At 46.5% G+C, this 15,813-nt stretch overlaps 1 protein-coding gene across 1 annotated transcript in view; it reads right to left on the bottom strand.

Moving 5' to 3' along the window:
* The window catches only part of LOC115094596 (adhesion G-protein coupled receptor G4-like), a 143,605-nt gene that overhangs the window by 70,400 nt on the left and 57,392 nt on the right, over positions 1 to 15,813 (bottom strand). Inside the window, exon 8 of the mRNA XM_029607815.1 lies at positions 532 to 654. Within this exon, the coding sequence (XP_029463675.1) occupies positions 565 to 654 (90 nt within the window). The 3' untranslated portion in view covers positions 532 to 564. The remainder of the gene's footprint in view (positions 1 to 531; positions 655 to 15,813) is intronic.

Consider the following 15,813-nt stretch of genomic DNA (forward strand, 5'->3'; position numbering starts at 1 on the left):
TAAGGATTGGTAAAAACGGATAGTGAATTGCGGGTTAGACTTACGCGGCCAAATTGTGGGTACAAAGTGGGTTAGAAACAGGGTAACCGCGGCCGCACTTTACTGTATCGGCCTGTTTGTAACTTAGTTACATTACATAGGAGGTAGTGCATGCAATTAAATCTCATGCATATTTATTAGAGATATCCTAATTCATTAGAGATATCCTGGGGGACCCCAAGGACCATTTGAGCACCTCTGGTGTATGGTCCTAATTTGAAACCATTGAAGAAGTCACGCAGTAAATAATGTTTTTCTTTGGAAACACCCACCCAGTGTGTATAGTCTGATTATTGGCACCAACATCCACCAGACATCCAGTGAAAAAACACCTAGAAAAGACTTTCCCCCGAACATTGAGCACTGGAGCTTTACCCTCCCCTCAATCTAGAATCCACACTGAAGTATATGGGATTTGGCAGGCATTAGCCCAGAGACTGAGTTGACCTCTCACCTTCATAAACAGCCTAGAAAAGGAGCTACACATATTACCTTATTTTGAACTATGTGCTGGTAGAGTAATAATCACTGGATCCTTGAGATTCTGAATTTTTGCATTCCAATATTAGCTCCTGCTACATAAGTGTCTAATGTTCTTTCATTGGAACTTTCATTCTGAAATGAAAATACACAATAGAAAATGAGCGATCTACAATGTGATCCCTTGCAAGATTTCTCCTTATCCTCATTTGTACTCCATCATGGGTGGAAGAGCATTCATTATCCTCACTTAGTTCCTTTTTAGTACCATTTTTCTCAGACTTTCCGATTGCTTTGTAATATTCTAAATAGCTAGCAATATTTAGTATGGCCATTGCCCAAACACAGCCATCCTAGCTCCCCTATGTAGCCTGCAAGAAAACCTGTGAGATTCCTGCAACTGCCTTCCCTCTTGGCCGTTAGATCAAATCACACCCTCTGTTAATCACTGCTGTTCCAGGTGGACACCTATCTGGACATTAGAGATACTTTTTCCATTTGTAAAACACCAGGTCCAGTATAGCCGCTTCCGTATAGGTTTCTATTTTTTTTAATTGTATCTTTATTAAGCTTCATTTAATTCAAATGAAACATATGGACATATAAGTTTTGCTGACAATAAACAAAATTACTAATCTATATAAATAAAAATGTAAATGTTCATTTGCTCAAAAATCTTAAATCGTCCGAAAGTCTTCACAGATTGCTTTTGAAATTTTGACACAACGTTGCATTCGATTTCGCGGCATGTTTTATCTACTAGATAAATGAGCTTGGACCGACGTGCTGGCAAATGCGCAGTAGAGAGCAGCTCTACTGCGTATCGTGAGAGCACGTCGGTCAGAGGGGAGCCCAGCGGACGGCTGTCTTGGCAGCGGCGGGCAAGCACAGAAGGTCTCCAGGGGTCTCTCTCTCTCGCGCGGGAGAAGCAGCGGCGGCGGGCGGCACAGATACAGAAATGGGAGGTCGCCGGGAGGTCTCTCTCCGCGCCGCGCCTCATCACCGAGAGTCGGGTGGGCCAGCAACGAGCCAGGTGGAGAGGCGCGCGCGAGAGAGAGACCCCCGGAGACCTCCCATTTCTGTGTCTATGCCGCCGCCGGCCGCTGCTTCTCCCCGCGTGAGGAGAGAGAGACCCCCGACTCCCATGGAGCAGCGGCGGCGATTAAAGTGTCAGGTGGGCCAGAGAGAAGAAGAGGGAGTGGAGGAGGGCTGAGGAAGAGGGAATGGGTTAAGGAGGAGGTGGGAGGGAAAGGATGAGGATGTGAGTAAGTGGGGAGGGTAAAGTTGTGGAGTACAGAAAAGGGAGTGGAGGAGGGCTGAGGAGAGGAAGGGGTTGAGGAGGTGGGAGGGGGAAGGAAGGGAAGAGGAGAAGGGATGGAGAAGAGGATGTGAGTAAGTGGGAAGGGTAAAGTGGAGTAGAGAAAAAGAGGGCGTGGAGGAGGCTGAGGGAGAGGGAAGGGGTTGTGGAGGAGGTGGGAGGGAAAGGAAGAGGATGTGAGTAAGTGGGGAGGGTAAAGTTGTGGAGTACAGAAAAAGGGAGTGGAGGAGGGCTGAGGGAGAGGGAGGGGTTGAGGTGGGGAGGGAAGGAAAGGGAAGATAGAAGGGATGGAAGAAGAGGATTGAGTAAGTGGGAAGGGTAGGAAGTAAGGGTAGTGGAGGAAAAAAGAGGGAATTCTAGGCTGAGGGAAGGGGAGAAAGGGAAGAAAGGGAAGGTAAAGGAAGAGGATATGACTGAACAAGTGGGAGGTAAGAAGTTCTGAAGAAGAGAAAGAGTAGAGAAGGGCTGGGAGAGGGAAGGAGTGAGGTGGGAGGGGAAGGAAAGGGAAGATGAGAAGGGATGGAAGGAAGAGGATGTGAGGTAAGTGGGAAGGGTTAAAGTGGAGTAGAGAAAAGAGGGAGTGAGGAGGGCTGAGTGGGAGAGGGGGAGAAGGGGAAGGAAAGGGAGGGAAGGTGAGCGGGGAAGGAAAAGGGAAAGAGGATATGACTGAACAAGTGGGAAGGGTAAGAAGTTCTGGAGAAGAGAAAAAAAAGAGTGGAGGAGGGCTGGAGAGGGGAAGGGGTTGTGGAGAAGGTGGGGGAGGGGAAGGAAAGAGGATGTGAGTAAGTGAGGAGGGTAAAGTTGTGGAGTACAGAAAAAGGGAATGGAGAGGGCTGAGGGGGAGAGGGAAGGAGTTGTGGAGGAGGTGGGAGGGGATGGAAGGAAAAGGGAAGTTGTGGAGAACAAAGTTGGCTCTAACCGTGACCGGTTCCTGAACGATGAAATCTCGCCCGTTTTAACGGGCTTAACGGCTAGTTATACCTATATTATATAGATGTCACACCTGTGACAGGTAAAAACAATGATTTTTTTGCAAAAACTGGTGCCATCTGTTTTGGATGTAAAAGCAACAAACGCTATCTATAATATAAATGGGCTCTGACCGACGGACCACAAATGCTCAGTAGAGAGCTGCTCTACTGTGCATGTGCAGACCGTGGAGCTCTGCGCTACATGCTGGGTGTCACAGAGGGGAGGGAGGAAAGGGCAGACGAGTCGCCACTTCGAGAACATGGCTCAGCCTGTTCCTCCCCTGTTGGGGAAGGGGGGGAGGGAGTAGGGACTGCGGGGACAGTTACACACAGGAGGAGGAAAGGGGTAGAAGAGTCGCCGAGCCAGTCCGTCCACTGCGGGAAGGGGGGAGGGAGTGGGGGGAGGGGGGGAGGGAGTTGGGACAGCTGGAGCAGAGCTAATGCGCATTGTGAAATTAAAACCAGACTGAGCCCACAGCAACGCGTGGCCGGGTACAGCTAGTAAATAAATAGTAAGAAAGAAAAAAGAACTCTGCAAAACATTAGCTAAACATATAAGGGTCGATTTTAAAAGACCGCGCACGCAGGGGGAGGAGATTTTATAAGCTACGCGTAGCAACGCCATTGGGGCCTCCCCCTGTTCCCTCACAGTCCACAGGAGTGGACAGGGAGGGAACTTTTCCTATCCCTAACCCTGCACTTCCTCCTTCTTCCCCTCTCCTCCGTGCCTGCCAAACCTAAACCTAACTAACCCCAAATGTTTTATTTTACTACTTACTGGAGTAGAAGTAATTTCAACAGCGCCGGCCAGCTCCTGGTGTCATGCTCTCCGGGACAGCATCGAATAACAATGTCTTGGCCTGCCCCACCACCCTGCCCCTCCCTATCCAGACAACACCACTGGCCCACCCCTTTCATTTGGCCCAGCACTTCGGCACATATTGGGGGTTATGCGCATGGCCGGGCCCTTTGTAAAATGCGCATGGCATGCACAAGGCCTAGCCATGTGCACAACCCTCATTTTTAAGCGCAGTGGGCTTTTAAAATTTACTTGTTTATAGGGAAAGTATTTCCTCAGGAAGATGCTGTTATGTTCTGTGTGTTTAGAACTAGTTAGTGGGCCCTTGGGCCATGGCAAGAGGCCTACTCCACCCACAGGGAGAAGGCCCTGTGGGGACTCACTATACGACAGGCGGGGTCTCAGCAGTGATGGACACCAGAGGCAGTAGTTTATTATACAGCAAGATAACCCGAGGAGCGGGTTAATAGACTCAGTCCAGAGTAGATGACTTGTAGGCTGGTCTCTCTGTAGTGGCCCGCAGCGCGGGGTAAGCCAGAGAATACTTCCTCTAGATGAAGCTTGTGTAGGCTGGGGGAATACCTTCTCTTGTAGAGACTTGAGCAGGCTGTCTCCGGTATGGGTCCGCAGAGCGGGGTAGGCCAGAGGCTAGTGGTAGAGACGTTTGCACAAGACAGTGTGGATCCGGTAGTGGTCCACAGAGCGGGGTAACCCGAGAATCCACACAGAGAAGAAGGAGGAAGTTGAAGAGCAGATCCAGTACTCACTCTGAACAGAGTAGCCAGCTGTAGTGGTAGGCACCGTGGAGACCCTTCAAAACCCTTCCAGGCGATCAGATACTCCCATCGTCTATGGTTACGACGAACATCCAGGATTTCCCGTACTTGATAGATGGGATCCTCATCAGACTCGACGGCAGGAGACTGGCGTGGAGTATCATGGAACGAAGAGGAAATTAAAGGCTTTAGCAAGGAGACGTGGAAGGAATTATGAATGCGAAGACTGGTGGGAAGTCGCAACCGATAAGTTACAGGCCCCAGACGTTTACTGATGAGAAACAGTCCTATGTATCTGGGAGCTAGTAACATGGAAGGGACCCGGAGGCGTAAATGATGGGTGCAGAGCCAAACCCGGTCTCCCCGCATTGAATTGTGGGAGCAGGTCGACGATGCTTGTCAGATATCCGTGTCGCGGTCCTCAGCCACATGACGAAGACGAGCATTAGTGGCCTCCCAGAGTTCATGGAGCCACTGTGCCGACAGTTGGGCCGCTGGAGAGGCGACTGTAAGAGGCAGAGGCAGTGGAGGTCGTGGTTGTTTGCCAAAAAACAATTTGAAATGGAGATTGTCCAGTGGCCGAGTGTACATGTGAATTGTGTGAAAATTCAGCCCAGGGTAGGAGAGTGGCCCAATCATCTTGGCGCTGGTTCACGAAGAGGCGTAAAAACATCTTCAACCCTCTATTGACAACGTTCCGCCTGTCCATTCCCTTGAGGGTGAAATGCTGTGGGTAAAATCCAATTGTATGCCAAATTTCCTACAGAGCGCGCTCCAGTATTTGGCCGTGAATTGGTGACCTCTATCAGAGGTTATATGAGAGGAAGTCCATGGAAACGGAAGATATGTAGAGAGAATAGGTTAGCCAATTCAGGGGCAGATGGTAACTTGGGCAGAGGTACAAAGTGTACCATCTTAGAGAATCGGTCGACTACAACCCATATTACCTGATTCCCGCATGACAGAGGAAGATCTACTACAAAAGTCCGTGGATATATGGGTCCAGGGTTCTTGAGGAAGTGGAAGGGGCTGGAGGAGGCCCCAGGGTCGACCAGGTAATGGTTTTTGCTGGGCACACTTTGGGCAAGAGGCTACGTAGGCCCGCACATTCCCCTTCATATGAGGCCACCAGTAATAGCGAGATAATAGCTCCAGTGTACGTGCCTCTCCCGGGATGACCTGCGGTGAGGGAATCATGTGCCCAGGAAAGCACTTTAGGGCGAAGTCGAAGTGGTACTACCCGTCTTCCCTGGTGGTGCAGTTTCAGTTGTGGCAAGCATCAACTTGGCTGGATCTATAATATAGTTAAGAGGTTCTGAGTGTCCTCCGTCTCGTATGATCTGGAAAGCGCATCCGCACGAATATTCTTGGTAGCTGGACGATATCGTAGTACAAAGTCAAAACGACTAAAGAATAATTGACCCAATGGGCTTGGCGGGGGTCAAGGCGCTGAGCTCTATAGAGGTATTCTAAATTCTTATGGTCAGTATATACCGTTATGGTATGTTGCGCCCCTTCTAACCATTGTCTCCATTGATCGAAAGCCATTTTGATGGCCAACAACTCCTTATCGCCTATTCCATAATTCTTCTCAGCGGGAGAAAATTTCCGGGAGAAGTAAGAGCAGGGGAATAAGATGCCTCGATCCGAGTGTTGACTGAGAACTGCTCCAACCGCCACTTCAGAGGCGTCTACTTCCACTATAAATGGCCGAATGCGGTCCCGGGTGATGAAGGCAAGGTTTTTGTAGGAAGGGCATTCTTGAGTCTTTGAAATGCTTGTACGGCTTCACAAGGCCACTTCTTGGATCAGCTCCCTTCTTGGTTAGAGCAGTAATCGGGGCTACAATGTGGGAGTAGTGTGGAATAAAGGTCCGGTAAAAATTGGCAAAGCCAAGAAACCGTTGTATCGCTCGAAGTTCCACTGGGTTGTGGCCAATCCCGAATACTAGCCACTTATCTAAGTCCATTTGAAACCCCGTGGTAGAAACAATAATCCCAAAAAAAGGTATGGATTGTCTCTCGAAAATGCATTTTTCCAGTTTAACGAATAACTGTTCTCTCTTAGCCATTGTAGAACTTGTCTGACATCCTTGCGATGAGTAGCCAGGTCTTTCGAGTAGATAAGTACATCATCCAGATAAATGATCACCTGTTTATACAACATGTCCCGGAATACCTCGTTCATTAAGTTCTGGAATACTGGCAGGCGCATTACACAGGCCAAATGGCATAATGAGGTATTCATAATGGCCATCATGGGTATAGAAATGCGGTCTTCCAACTCATCTCCCGGGCTTAATTCGGGACCAGGTTATAGGCACCCCGTAAATCTAGTTTAGAGAAGATTCTGGCTCCGTGCAACTGATCAAGTAGTTCGGGTATTAATGGAAGAGGGTATCGATTCTTGCGAGTGATGGCGTTGAGTCCTCTGTATGTCAATGCAAGGTCTCAAGACCCGTCTTTCTTAGGAACGGAGAAAAGTTCCGCCCCTGCTGGAGATGTAGAGGGGCGGATGAACCCCCGTTCGAGGTTTTCCTTAATATACTGTGACATAGCCTGTGATTCTGGACCAGAGAGGGGGTAAACCCATCCCCTGGGCGGGCTGGTATTGGGAAGTAAGTTAATGGCACAGTCGAACCTTCGGTGGATTGGAAGGATCTCAGCTTTCTCTTTAGAAAAGACGTCCATGAACTCAGCGTATTGTGGGGGGTACTGGAATTTTAGTGGTAGTTACCGGTATCACCGGTTGAGGTCTCCGCTGGATACAAGTCCTAAAGCAGTCTGAACCCCAGGCAGTGATTTGGAGAGTCTTCCAGTCTACAGAAGGAGAGTGTTTTTGTAACCAGGGAAGACCCAGTACCACTGGGTGAACAGATTTCTCCAAATAAAAATAAATATCTCGTCATGGTGGAGGATCCCGGTCTGGACAGTTATGGGAGCCGTACAGGAGGTGACACACCCTGGAAGATTCTCCCCTTGGATAGAAGAGATGAATAATGGCGTCTTGCGAGGAAGAATCGGAAGTTGTAGCTGATGGACCAATTCAGCCAAGATAAAGGTCCCTCCAGCTCCAGAATCAACCAGAGCCTGAGTGGTGAGGGATCCTTGACCACACTGCAATGTAACTGGAACAATGAAATGAGGAGCCAGGTTACTCCCTAGGGTCTGCTCCTCGGAGACACCTAGGTTTGGTAGTTTCCCGGGCGCTCCGGGCATTGAGCCAAGAGGTATCCCTTGTTCCCGCAGTATAAGCAAAGACCCATCCTTCTCCGGCGCTGCTTTTCCTCAGCAGTCAACCGACTTCTGCCTAACTGCATGGGCTCTTCCCTGTTTTCTATTGGTGCTTCAGTAGTGGTAGGAGTAACCAATGGTCGAGAGAAGCTTGGAGCCAGGGAAACCAGACGTCGGGGTGGTTTTGCTTCCTTTGCGCGCTGTTGTAAGCGTCGGTCAATACGGCCTGCCAGGTCGATGAGAGCGTCCAAATCCTCTGGAATCTCACCAGCCTGCGAGTTTATCCTTGATGCGAGGTAACAACCCTACAAGGAATATGCCCCGTAGATAGTCCGGATGCCATCCTAGTACGGAGGCTAGAGTGCGAAAATCAATCGCGGAGTCAGCCAAAGTACGGGAACCTTGTCATAGGTTGAGGAGTTCCGAAGAAGCTGTGGATAGCCATCCAGGCTCATCAAACACCTGACGGAAGGTCTGGACGAATCTGGATAGGTCACTCAAAATGGGATCCCCCCGTTCCCAGATGGGAGAGGCCCAGGCCATGGCTTTCCCATCCAGCAAAGAAATGATGAAAGAGGTCTTCACCTGATCAGTAGGAAATTGTTGCCCTTGCAAGGAAAATCTAATGAAACATTGGTTCAGGAACCCTCGACACTGTTTTGTGTCTCCAGAAAAGCGAAGAGGTGTAGGCATGTGGGAAACCGAGGAAGAGGTACTTGGAAGTGTTGGTGCAGGAGCGGCCGCCTCAGCTCCTTGAGCAGAATCGAGACGACGGACCAAACGTTCCACGGTGGCAGTTAACGCCTCCAGACTCTGCTGCTGTTGTTGCTGTTGTTGTTGTTGCTGCATAAGCTGTTGGGCTAGGCCTGGAATAGCCTGGAGACCAGTCAAATCCACCAGATCCATGGCCTTTGCAATCTGTTATAGTAGTGGATCCTTGGAGCGGGACGAGGGATGGCACCCACCTGTAGCGCTCAGGTGACTCATCTCCAGAAGGTGGAAAACTCTGCAGCACGAACTGACACGGAGTCCTCTGGAAGGCGGCGAGCAACTCAGTCCGACTCCAGGCAATGGGTCAAGGCAGACGGCAAACAACTCAGTCCGGGTTCCAGGCAAGGGTCAAGGCAGGCAGCAAACAACACAGTCCGGGTTCCAGGCAAGGGTCAAGGCAGGCAGCAAACAACACAGTCCGGGTTCCAGGCAAGGATCAAGGCAGGCGGCAAACAGACACAGTCCGAGTTCCAGGCAAGGATCAAGGCAGGCGGCAAACAGACACAGTCCGAGTTCCAGGCAAGGGTCAAGGCAGGCAGCAAAACAACACAGCCGGGTTCCAGGCAAGGGTCAAGGCAGGCGGCAAACAGACACTGTCTGAGTTCCAGGCAAGGGTCAAGGCAGGCAGCAAACAAACACAGTTCGGGTTCCAATCCGAGTCAGGCCGGTCAGACAGTATCCAAACCTCAGGTCGGGGCAAAGGTCCAAGGCAGGCGGCGAGTAGCAAATCCAAATCCAATCCAAAGTCAAGCCAGGAAACAGGATAGCCAGAAGAACAGCAGACAAGCACTGGAACCTGTTGCAAAGGCGTCTTCCCTTCCTCAGAGGGAGTTTAAATCTCCCTGGCTGATGATGTCATCTTCCGGGGCCTGGTTTTGGTGCAGCGGCCCCTTTAAGAGGCAGGACTCGCCGCGTGTCTCCCGACGCTGCTCCCCGACGTCCAGAGGCAGTCGCGCCGCAGCCCGCGCGCTGCTGCCCGCCATGAGGAGGACCTTGTGCCGGCAACGTGGAGGAGGTAGGGAGGTCTGGCTGCGGGTAAGCGTGGCCGGGATTCACAACACCTCCCAGGAGATTTCGGCTTTCTAGGATGAGTGAGATGGAACCGATGTATCATGTCTTTATCAAGTATGTTGACAGCAGGTTCCCAGCTGTTATCCTCTGGTCCATATCCCTCCCATGAGATGAGATATTCCCACTGCTTTCCTCTTTTACATACATCCAAGATGTCATCTACTTTGTATGCAATATCTTTTTCAGCATCAAGAGGTTGAGGATCAGGGTCTTGCGAGAGAACTCCAAGAGGATGAGTGGTTTCAAGAGTGAAACGTGGAAAGCATTGTGTATTTTCATCGAGGGAGGCAATTTCAAGCTGTAAGTTAAGGATCCCAGGCGGCGAAGGACAGTGAAGGGTGTGGGGGAGGAGTTTGGCTTTCCAGGCAGCTGGCAAGCCACGTCATGGAAAGAAAAACTCCATTGCCATCTCTAACTGGTTTTTCCTTAACACCTACTCTTAGTATAAAGAAAATGTTTGACCGCAGCATATGAACAGCCCCCAGCTAACAGGAAGTCAGCAGGAAACATCTAGTGCAAGCTTTTCTGCAGCCCCAGAATAGCTCATGACCTACTTGCTTTTCACACCTAGGTAGCTCAGTACCATTGCCTCATGACCAGCTAATGACCTCCCCCCTCCCTGCCTGAAGACTGACCGCTTGCACCTACTGCCCACTTGCACCCACGTAGTAAAAGGTCAGCATAAACATTTATGTGGAAATATTGTAGCAGTAAATATGTGACGTATGTATCCGATGCAATGCTATGTAATGATTTTACAATAAAAAGGGGGCTGCCCAAAATGCTGGAAGCACGCTTCACCCTGAAGACCGTCTGAGGTGTTTTCATTGCGACATGTGGTGAGCCCGACGTGATGTAAGTCTTGATCCAAGGAGTGACCCGAGACGTGACAACTTCCTGCTCATTCGGCTGGACAGAAAGCCTAGATGCGCATCGTACAACAGCAAAACTCGCTCCTGCAAACGTAAGTATTTTTTTCTCAGCGAGTTTGCTCCCACCAACAGACCCGTCGTAAGTATTTATTCAGCGAGTTTGTTCCCAAACATTCGTGAGTATGGGAGATAGCATTTCAATTCAGCATAGAAGTCATGCGGAAGAATTGAAAATATTAGTGAAGAATCATTATTTAGTCACCAAGGGAGAAAGGGTACATATCAAATTAGGGGATATGGAAAAATTGATGAAAGAAATAGTTTGTCGTTGTCCCTGGTACCCCGAATCAGGAACTCTAAATGTAGAAGATTGGATCCAGATAGGTAATAGTCTGCATACATATCCACGAGCTCCTTTAAAGCAGTTATTGCTCTGGAAAAAATGTACAGAGACTTTAGAACACATCAGGACTAAAAATCTCAAGCCACCACTTTTAGTTCATGCGTCCTTAGACACAGACAGTAAAGAAACAGACAGACTGTCCGTCAGTACAGCTAGTACACACACTCATCCCTTACCAGATTTGCAAAATCCCTCAGGAACAGCAACTTCGCTGTATCCTCAGCTTCCCATGCCAGAACCCATGACGCAGTCCATTCAGACTTCCCAGTTTGATTCAGAAAAACAGCTCCTAGGCACAATTGAACCACAACCTGGCCAGTGTGGTCCAATTTGCAAAGAAAATCTTACAGGAGAAGAATTATTAGAAGGACTTCAAGTCTTTCTCATTAGAGAAAGGACTAATGTACTAGGGAGGACAGAATATGAATCCATAGAACATCTGGGAACACACACTCACAAGGCACAGTCCCCAACCACGGCTCCCGTGGTTTCCTCTGCGTTCATCTCAGAGAAAAAACCTCAGGAAACTAAAGACACTGAAATCAGAGAAGCTAGTCTCTCTCCGCCTTACCCTAAAGCTCTTTCACCACCCATAAATTCCCTGTATCCTGAGCTGTCACTGCCTAACTTCGCACAAGCATCAAGGAGACAGGGTTTCCCTGAGCTTCCTGAATTGTCACTGATTGACCTGTCACCTAACCCTTGCCTCCAATCCATGCCTATTTTCCTTGAGAATAATGAGGAAGGCACGGACAGTAGTGAGGAAGTTGAAAAAGTCATTGTACCTTCGCCTGTCGCTGATCCTCCAGCAGCACAAGTTGCCAAATTAGAACGTTCATTTTTTTATGTCACCATTTGGGTTGATTCATTTCATGGATGGACGCTTGCCTTAAGCCCACAAAAAAGAGTCTGTCCTCTGGAAGGATCTCTGACAACAATTGAATTGAACACCGCCCGGAGTGCCGTACGCAGTAAAAATGCTCCCAGGTCTTCCAAGAAATTAGCCAGGTACTTGGGCCAGGTACTCCTAATATCGCAGCAGCGATATAAGCAAGAACGGTTCCAACGTGAGAGAAATGAGTTAATAAGACAGTACAATGCTCTATTGGAAACCAGAATAAACAAAACATACGTATTTAAAGCACATTTCCCTACAGGAAATGATAGGGGCCCCTCGCACATCAAAAAGATTCAATGTATGTTACAACTGTGTTGAAATTTGGCCAAGACACTATAAATTTCATGTGAAATGTTTCCCTTTTCACAAAGTTAAATTGGACCAAATTTAAAATGACCTCGTGATTCTGAACCTTATATTTCATAGCTATTGATTACATTAATAGTGCACAGAATTAGTTTTGTTTAGGATAAAGTAGATTAGGATAAAATCTGACTATTGATTCATTGAATGGAGTTCTCTTTCCTCTGTTTATTTTTCTCTTGAGAAACACACTGTCTTTCTGTTGTTAACTCGTGTGGGGGAGGGAGAACTTTTGAAAATAAAAAAAACTGAACTTAGTACTGCAGTTTATCTCTCTAATTTTGTATTTGTATATATCTGATACATTTCTTTAACTGTGCGCTGAAGCTCAGATCTTCTGCTGATCCAAATCTATTTTCCCTCAAGCTTCAAAACTAAAACTTTTTAATGCTTTCAAACTGTGTTAATACTGAATTGAGGTTACTGACAATCTGAAAGGACATTTTAACCACAGAGTTAAACCGTCTCTTAGGGAAGCAAAAGTTGCTTTACCGTAAAAGCACTGTTCTAGGAAACTGCTTCTGTCAGTTCAGTGCTGAGCAAAGAAAAAAAAAAGACAAAGAGGAAGTACGTTTTGTGGTGACAGGCACAGCACTGCTTATAGAAGTATTCTTGTCAGTGACTTGTGCGGCGAACGGAAATAAGAAAAAAACAGTTACTTTTGTTTAAATGGAGCATATTCAAGCTCTACTCATTTGATAATTAACTGATGTTTAAGTTCTAATTATTCTAATTACTTAGTATTGCACATTATACTTCAGCTCAGAATCTTATTGCTTAAATTTATTCTAGGTTAACATCTATAAAGTGATGATAGTGCATCCACTATGAGGCACTGTGTTATTCTACCAAATGTTACTACCAGATGTACCATATTGTTTTGTTATCTTCATAATTCTTTGAATACTAGTTTTATTTCAGGAAACTTCAGTTTTATTTTCTTTTTCTAAATTTTATTCAGAATTCTGAACTTTTATTTTACTCATAGAGGGTGCTACATCTAAAGCAATCCCTCCCAAGTTTTTTCTTGCAAATCCAAATTGATTTTATTAAATGGTATAATAGAATTAATTCTCCAAGGTTCAAATGTAACAATTTCACTTTAATCATTGCCTTAATAATTTTTTGCTGAGTGCTAGATTTTAATATTTTCCAGATTGACAGTCTTCCTGTCATGAGACATGTGAAGATGAACGCTTTACTTTGCAGCTTCTTTTAACAATTTTTTCAAACATTTCTTACACATCCTTTTGATTTTTGATCTTTGATCTAATTTATTTCTGTTACATCTTGCTATGACACTTAAGCTGATGCTTCATTGTTTTTACTCATAAAGTGGAAAAACATTATATAAGATTAGTAATAGTAGAATTATAGCCATAATGAAATGTCATTAATTAATCTGAATTTCAGTTTTTTCCCTATATTAGGTACCCGACGCTACAAGAAACACATATCACAATTTAAGCCTTGATGAATGAAAAATTGATACACCTTGCTGTAAGATTGACTATGACATCATTAAATTTTATTAAACTTGCTGCAGCAGTCAGCGCAAAAAGCAGAACTAGCTGCAGTCGTTCTACCCTTGCAATTTTTATCAATGCTAATTTAAACATTATTTCTGATAGCCAGTATGTTTGTAATGTTGCTTCTTCTCTTCCTGGAGCATACACACAAACAAACAGAAAGCGGGAAATGCCATGCCATTGGACTTTGCCATTGGTCTTCCCCCTAAAACACTTTAAATCATCTAAATATATCATATTCAAATCAGACCACAGCCATCGATAATCATTATGGGACTAAAGTTAGTCACCCACAACCATCAGTTTTGTATTGCCTAATACTGTCTGGCATGGTCCCGTTCCCGGGCATGCTACTGTGCTTTCTTTCACAGGTCCAATTTGGGTGCCAATCCATTGTATGAAGCCGTGGAAAGATGGAAAGGTGTCCGGATCCACAAAACCTGATCCCAAACTTCTCCCTGAGCCTCCACAATCCACAGACGGTCAGAGACCGGACTCCCCGCAAACAGCAGCCCCTGATGACCTGGAGATAGATCAAAGCCCTATCCCACCAATCTGCACAACTCCTGGAACAGCAAGGCTTTGAGAAAACTCCAGAGAACTTCTTATTAGCTGCCTTTCTTGCCTGAATGCCAACTCATTAACAATTGTGTTCTGTATACTCATATTTAGCTTCATCTCTCCTGCCATTGCGATGTCTGAACAAGAACTATTGACGATCCAATATGTACATTACCGATGCACAGACTTTATCACAACTATTGAAAAAACAGATTGCTGGGTTTGCATACACATGCCAACCCATTCCAGAGAAGGACTATTGATGCATGCAGTTCTTTTTAACCTATCAGGATGGACTACTTACCCATGGACTTACCAATGGGTCTTTTCTAAATTCACCAGTCAATTACACAGTAATGTATTTGAATAGTAGGGTACAAATTAATGCTGTTTTTGTTGGAATAAAATAATGACAGTATCACAGGGCTCAGGCTAGGGAAATACCCATATTGCAATCAAACATTCATTCTGCACCACATCATGTCTAGAAAATACTCCTTCCTTAAACCATCACTGAACACATGCACAATTTCACAGTATCTCCTGGCTCCAAGTCTTAGAAAGACTATTCTCATTGCTATATATATATATCAGATTATAAAACAAATCTCACACATACCATAGAGCAGATGGAGACCATGATTGCTGAGGCACCGCTCTCAAAGGAGACCACACTGATATCCTCCTGGGACTGGCTATAGTCCTGGCTTCCTAATATCGGTGGTATCACACGACTCCTTCCTGTTGCATTCCTGATAAAAGGCTTCCTTGTTTGGCTTGCTGCGTTCAGTACATTACCCCATCTCATATCCATTCTAAAACCTCAATTTCGGCCTGGATAAAGAGATGTTCTGTATGTTGCTTACAATTAAAATTAAAAAATAGAAAAAGACGAGATGTGGGGGAGGAGTTTGGCTTTCCAGGCAGCTGGCAAGCCACGTCATGGAAAGAAAAACTCCATTGCCATCTCTAACTGGTTTTTCCTTAACACCTACTCTTAGTATAAAGAAAATGTTTGACCGCAGCATATGAACAGCCCCCAGCTAACAGGAAGTCAGCAGGAAACATCTAGTGCAAGCTTTTCTGCAGCCCCAGAATAGCTCATGACCTACTTGCTTTTCACACCTAGGTAGCTCAGTACCATTGCCTCATGACCAGCTAATGACCTCCCCCCTCCCTGCCTGAAGACTGACCGCTTGCACCTACTGCCCACTTGCACCCACATAGTAAAAGGTCAGCATAAACATTTATGTGGAAATATTGTAGCAGTAAATATGTGACGTATGTATCCGATGCAATGCTATGTAATGATTTTACAATAAAAAGGGGGCTGCCCAAAATGCTGGAAGCACGCTTCACCCTGAAGACCGTCTGAGGTGTTTTCATTGCGACAGAAGGGTCCAATGTATCATGGAGCAAATCTTACAGAAGGCAGCTTGAGCTAAATGTTTTGGTACTGAGCCATACCTTGTCTCCTGGCTTAAACTGGGGAGCTGCTTGATGATGAGCGTCATAACACTTTTTGGCCCGTTGTCCTGCTTTATGTAAAAGATCCTTGGTTTGAGACCAGAGTTTAAGGATCTCATCCACAGTAGCTTGAACTGCTGGTGACGTACCCAACAATGGTACAGGAAGTGGTGGAAGTGGCTGACGACCATAAACAATCTGAAATTGAGTAGATCCAGTAGCAGACGCCGGATGGGAGTTCAAGGCAAACTCAGCCCGTGTT

Source organism: Rhinatrema bivittatum, chromosome 6 (genome assembly GCF_901001135.1).
Source record: "Rhinatrema bivittatum chromosome 6, aRhiBiv1.1, whole genome shotgun sequence".
NCBI lineage: Eukaryota > Metazoa > Chordata > Amphibia > Gymnophiona > Rhinatrematidae > Rhinatrema > Rhinatrema bivittatum.